Source organism: Triticum urartu, unplaced genomic scaffold (assembly GCF_003073215.2).
Source record: "Triticum urartu cultivar G1812 unplaced genomic scaffold, Tu2.1 TuUngrouped_contig_6552, whole genome shotgun sequence".
NCBI lineage: Eukaryota > Viridiplantae > Streptophyta > Magnoliopsida > Poales > Poaceae > Triticum > Triticum urartu.
In genome coordinates this window covers 493-6855 of record NW_024117322.1, presented here as the reverse complement: position 1 = coordinate 6855, position 6363 = coordinate 493, and the positions used below count along the sequence as shown (strand labels likewise).

Here is a 6363-nt window from a genome sequence, read left to right as displayed (position 1 = left end):
TTCAACACAGGACGCGTTACGCCGCGAAGCCCATCCTCCGATTCTCGCGGCGGGGCGGCGGCGGCAACTTTGGGAGGAGTGGACTTGCCGGCGGCGGCAACTTTGGGAGGAGTGGACTTGCCGGTGGCGAGGTGAGGCGAGGCGAAATGGCCGAGAAGCATCCAGACGCTCCGTCCCATTCCCATCCCTACTCGTCGTTTGATTGTTTCTTTGCTCCGCAGCGCCGACGACGCCCGCAGCCTACTCGACGGAATGCCTCCTAGGAAGAAGCTTAAGGGTGTGCCGTCGGTGTGCGCCACCGACCGCATCGGCACCCTCCCCGACAATATGCTCCATCACCTGCTCTCTTTCCTACCAGCGCAGGCGGCTGTGCGGACGTGCGTGCTCGGCCGCCGTTGGCGCGACCTCTGGAGGTCCGCCACAGGCCTGCGCTTGTTGGCCTGGACGACGACGACGACGAGATGCCTGTCCAAGCCCAAGGCCTCCGTAAGTTCGTGGACTATCTGCTGGTCCTGCGTGAGCGCACGGACCTAGACACTGTTGAGATCAGATTTGACACTTTCCTGGACGACGACGTACCTTATGTGAACCTATGGGTCCGTTCTGCTGTGATGTGCAAAGTTCGGGTGCTCACCCTTCATGTCTGTGGCGACATTCAATACCTCAGCCTAGATGATGTGCGCCTCGCCTCTCGGCATCTGAGAACGCTGGACCTTCAGGGTGTAGCTCTACAGAAGACCTTCCTTGATTTTGCTAGGTGTCCAGCATTGGAGGATCTGAAGATGGTTAATTGCCTCATCAACGCCAATAAGATATCATCTCGTTCCCTGAAGCATTTGAGCATCATCGATTGTCGCTCTTACTTGGATTGCAGGATCTGTGTTTCTACTCCGGGCCTTGTCTCTCTGGAACTAAATGCGTTTGATGGTTCAACCCCTTTTCTTGAAAACATGGCGTTGCTAGAGACTGCATTTGTCTACCTAGGCAAGGACTGCCACGATGTCTGTTTGAATTATGAATCTGGTGTTTTCTGTGGAGCTAATGATACTACATGTAAGAATTGTGTTCCTATTAGCGACGATTGCAGCAGCGGTTGTGTGCTTCTAGATTGTATCTCAACTGCTAAACACCTCAAGTTGATATCTGCAATTGGAAAGGTATGCCACTTGCACTATCAACATCATTGCTGGAAATAGGCAAAAAAAAAAAAACTGATCACATATGCATCACCAGCAACTGGGGGGGTGGGGCAGTTGTGTTCTTAGAGTTTGATCTTTATCTCTCATTCTCATTGATTGTTTACTTTTGACAGAGATCTTACTTCTTAGAGTTTGATCTTACTGTTTCAGTTTATCTTCTCAAGAGATTTGAAGCACTGCCCTGCATTTAGCAAGTTAAAGACTTTATCACTCAATGAGTACTGGTGCGAGGCTCCTGATTTGCATCCACTATCTTGCATTATGAAAAACTCACCAGTTCTAGAGAAGCTCACTCTAGAACTTTTTCCCAAGGTATAAATCATCTAACATGGACACTTGCTCCGCTGCTAAAGTTATTATTGATTATCCATTTTTGTTAAATGATTCTGCGTACCACAGGGACAAAATCCCAAATTGGAAATAAAAGGAAGCTACTGTTGCATGGAGAAACCGTCTGCAATATCAGAGCACCTTAACGTAGTTGAAGTCAAGTGTGATGTGGTCGACGAGAGAATTCTCAAAGTTCTGAAGTTCCTGTGTGCATTTAACATACGTAAGTTGACTAATGACACTTTACATGCTCTCTATATTCTGAAATTAGATTTAATATATGTGCAAAAAGTAGAAAGCAGGTAGTGAATAGGAAACTTCTGAATTATCAATGAAGAACAGTTTGTAGGGATTCCAAATGTAGGCATGAAAAATCTGGAGCTTGCCTGGTGAGGGGCAGGCAGGAACACCAATTTAATCCATTTTGTTGGTAAATGATGTTTAGTCTAACCGTGTTGCCGAAACAATTAGTGATGGACTTGTTCATTAGTTGTGGTTTTGTGGGCACTAGCACAAATGCCTGAATCTATTAGTTCAGAGTTGTTGTACAATATCTTCAGTTCTTCACATGTTCATTTGCACTGATAGTAACCCAAATCCATAGTAACACAGTATTTTGACTCATTGTGTTGTCGAATAGTTTGTGCTAATAAATAGCAAAATTTATAAGCTCGCTAGATCTTAGCTGCTTCTTGCCATTGTGGGCTAAAATTCGACACTCGGTTTGGTTGTAATTCTGGCACTAAAATTTTTGGTATTTTTATAGACTTGCTGTTAGATTTAAGCCTATTGTTGTGTCATTGAGTTGAATAAGTGCATGCCTGTGTGCATAAGTGTGAACGCTACAACTGTGTGGTATGCCGAAGTGCAGCGGCGTGTTGCAGTTCGCCTGCAACTGAAGCCAAGTTGCACAGGTGACCAAATGCGTCTCTGTCTTGGTGAGTTGAACCAGCTGCGTGCATAGGTTCAGTGTTTAAGTCGGTTGTGTTGGCAATCGAATCATGTATAAGTCAGGCATTTGTTGTACTGAACAGGCTAACTGAAAAAGAAAAAGAAAAGGGGTGTGTGTTGCCCGGAACCCAAATACTACTGTTTGTCCTCTGTTTTTCAGTTACTCTGTTTTTGCTCTGAAACTATGAAGTGGGCACCGTTCTGAAAAACTCCGTGTGTGTGTGTGTGTGTGTGTGTCTGTATCCACTGAAATCAGAGAGAGGGTCTGAGCCAAGACATGCATGGGGAGTCTTTACAGTTATACGTAACGTTTTCTTCAAAAATAAGTCTATACATAACATGTCAAGTAGTGTATGCCATGATTGCTTATTTCACATTTCCTTTGCTGTGAAATTGCTTTTGACATTTTCTGTGTTCTTGTTTGGGAGCAGTTTAGCTAGATGTTTTCATGTTAGCTTATCAGCTAGAAGTGGAATTATTTGTCGCAGAAATGGATAAAAATGGATGTATGTAGAACTAAATTACGTCGAGATATATCCATTTCTCCGACAAGTAATTCCTGGCAGAGGGAGTATCAAATATAGTGGAAGTTTGTGCCCAAATTCTTATTAAGATAAATTGCACCTGTGGAAGTTTGTTCCCAAATTCATATTAAGATAAATTGCACCTGTGGAAGTTTGTGCCCAAATTCATATTAAGATAAATTACACCTGGTAAAGTAAATCTCCATCATACATTCATACTTACCGAACTTTGTTCCAGTATCTTCATTTTAATTATGGAGTAACTGAGCACTTTTTTACTAATGCAACACATGAGAGACTTACATTGTTTTTCCAATCTTGTACAGTATTTAATTTCGAGTAAGGGTGAGAAGATCCGGGTTGTTGTGGATCTGGCATGTCTCGACCAGTAGGAAATACTAGGCCTATTCTACTGAGAGGAATGGTGTAGAATCCGCAGTGTGCAACTTATGAACTCTAGATCTTATGCGTATTCTACTGAGAGGAATGAACTCTAGGCCATCTAGCTGGACTTGATTCCTGTAATTTCTGACGCACTTTAAGCGTTGCTCTTTTGGCCTGGACCCATGACTGATCTCTAATGATGTGATCTGTATATTTTGTCTCCTGAGCTAAGTGATGGGTGTTTGGAAAAGTGAAGGTGTAGAATTGCATATGTTGCGCTTTTCGATTGTGCTCCTGTTGATATATTTTTCTGATGTTATATCTAGGCAGAGAAAATTGAAAGTGAGCTGCAGCTCTGAGCTTGTGTTTCGAGCAATGGGAGGGATACTCAGCAGTTGCTACTCTACGAGGTGATCTCAGCTCCATTCTATAGGAGCACTAGATCATAGAAGCACGCGTTACCGTGCCTGTCTATATTGAATAATTAATGACAAGTCTTCCTCTGATCCAAATTAATCGACGCAGCCTCTATACAATGTCAGTAGTAAAATATATAGAAAAAAAATAAAAAGGCCTGAACTTTTTTATAGATGATACATGAGTTATATACAAATTAAATGTTAATGTCATGATGTGTTGTATTCCACTGGTTTATCCTTGACTGGGCCACCCCTTGGTTTGTACGATAAATCTTACTGTACTTTGTAACTGAGCGAAATTTCGTAAGATGGCATGGTTTGGACTTGGGTCTGTCTCCACCAATGGATGAAATATTGACTAACGGCCGGCGGGATGGATCTTTAATCTATCTAATAAATATCTAATGGCAGGCCGGATGGTTCTATGACACGTCGGCCAAAGCAAGCAGTGCCATCTCCTGGAGGCGACGACGGAGCACAGCAGCAGCAGGCAGGCCTCCATTTCCCTGGCTCAAGCTCCAGCTGCAGGTCAGTACTAGGTTCTTCTGTTCTTCTGTTGCAACCCCCAAGCAAGCAAGAAAGCTAGCTAGATTGGTCCAGGTTCTGATGCAACTAGCTTAATACATCTGATGATCTCACTCGATTCGTGAGCTGTTATTTTATCATCATGATGCACTATGCTATACTATGCACCTTGGCGATCCATCCGCTCGATCGATCAATATATGTGTTGGTTAATTCTTAATTTATATATGTTCTAAAATGGTCGTGATGAATAAGGATATAACTTGTGCGTACCAACAGAGACTCTGAAGCCATGGAGCCAACAAGCCTAACGATGGGATTATTATAAAAGATCACGATTAATTTCTCCAAGGAGCGAGTACTTGGTGAAGGTGCATTTGGAATAGTTTACAGGGTAAGATTCTGTTAACTCTTGTTCGCTGTGACACGTAACCAGCAAACAAAGCTTGATACTTATGGTTTCTGCTTGTCCTCACATATGTGATCCATGTCATGTGCGGATAATACAGCCGACGAAGCTGCGAAGACCGCCCTTGCCGAGATCAAGAGATGATTGGAGACGGGGATGGAGATGAGGATAGCTCTGGACAGAGCTGAGCTTTACTTGTGAACTAGTGTTGCACTGCCTTTATGCGATCTATATGATCTGTGTGAACTTAATTTCATGTTGCTATGACGGAGCTGAACTTAATTTCATGGTGTGAACTAGTGTTGCACTGTCTTTATGTGATCTCTAGCTATGATCGATGCTTCTGAACATAATTTTTATGTTTCTATGAAGATTGTTATATGCATGTTTAATTTGCTTACATATGAGCCGACTCCATTAGTCTGTGATTCATATTGTCTTCAATTTGTAGAAAGTGGGCGCCTCCGATTCAAAATCCAACATGGTCAAGATACAATGGCCCGACCTCGCCAAGGGGGCACACGCAGTGTTGGTAATGTGTGATCGCACGTATTACCGTTATGACTTTTTGTGTGGATTTTTTATCTTCCATCTATGAACACAACAAATGAATGAGGATGGGCTCGATGGTATCCTCGAGTACCCCTACTGTTCTGACAATGGGGGTATGTGCAACGATCCTCGTCTAGAGAACGATAGGTACTTCTTGTTAATGCTTAAAGAGGACTACAAAAATTATACGGTAATTTCTGCACATACTTCCTTCTTAACTAAACATGTCCTGTGTAATTTCTGTTTTTTTTTCTGAATCCGACTAGTACATCCCCTGCTATGCAAGGCCTTTTGTCCTAGAGAAGCTGCATATCGAAGACAGAGATGACATTGCTGAAAGGACTGTTTACCTGAAGATGAAACACGGTTTTGTTTTCGAAGCTATGATCTACAATGAAGTAGATCACACATATTTTTTGCACTAATTGGAAAGGATTATGCAAGGCTTACATATTTGAGGAGAGTAGGATTATAACCTTTGATGTTGGCATCTGTCAGGGCATTTTTCTTCATTTTGATCAAGTCATCTGGGTGGAAATAGACATGATTCCTATTTTTCCTTCATGTGAGTTTCTTAAACAACTTTGTTAAGTAATCTATCTTAAAATATTTGTTATTCGTTCCTAACTTAACATTTCAATTAAAATCTACAACTAATTTTCTATCTCGAAGAAAAATACGGAATATAGTAGAAGAGACCTATTACACCGCTGGCTCCAAGCTTACTTGGGAGGAGAAGAATTATGTTGTCTCCTCTGTTAATGGTGTTGAGTCGTTTAAGGGCACTTACGGAGGTGGTCCAAATACCACACCATACGTGCCACTAGTCCACAAGTTGAGCAGTACCAACATTTATAAAAAATGCATTGTATGATTTTGTACTATTATTGTGCCACTAGTCCATCTTAAATAAACTACACTGCTTACTATGTTACTATGTTGTTCTTCAATAGAAGCACCCAAGAGTTGCTGTGCCTGCAGCGATGGATGCGACAGGTGAGATGAAAATTATTCGTCATCAAAAGATCAATTTCAGAGGCACCTACTCGAATTCAAACCCATGAGATGGA

General features: G+C 42.3%; 1 protein-coding gene across 1 annotated transcript; it reads left to right on the top strand.

The window, feature by feature from the left end:
* Window positions 1-30: 30 nt before the first annotated feature.
* On the top strand, window positions 31-5449 carry LOC125530775 (MEIOTIC F-BOX protein MOF-like; the record flags this gene model as incomplete). Its single annotated transcript, XM_048695177.1, is given in 8 exon segments — window positions 31-131; window positions 222-433; window positions 436-1157; window positions 1350-1511; window positions 1599-1752; window positions 4219-4335; window positions 4612-4726; window positions 4842-5449. Coding segments are annotated over 6 exon segments (1368 nt in total), but the record flags the coding sequence as incomplete, so codon positions are not given.
* Window positions 5450-6363: the final 914 nt, after the last annotated feature.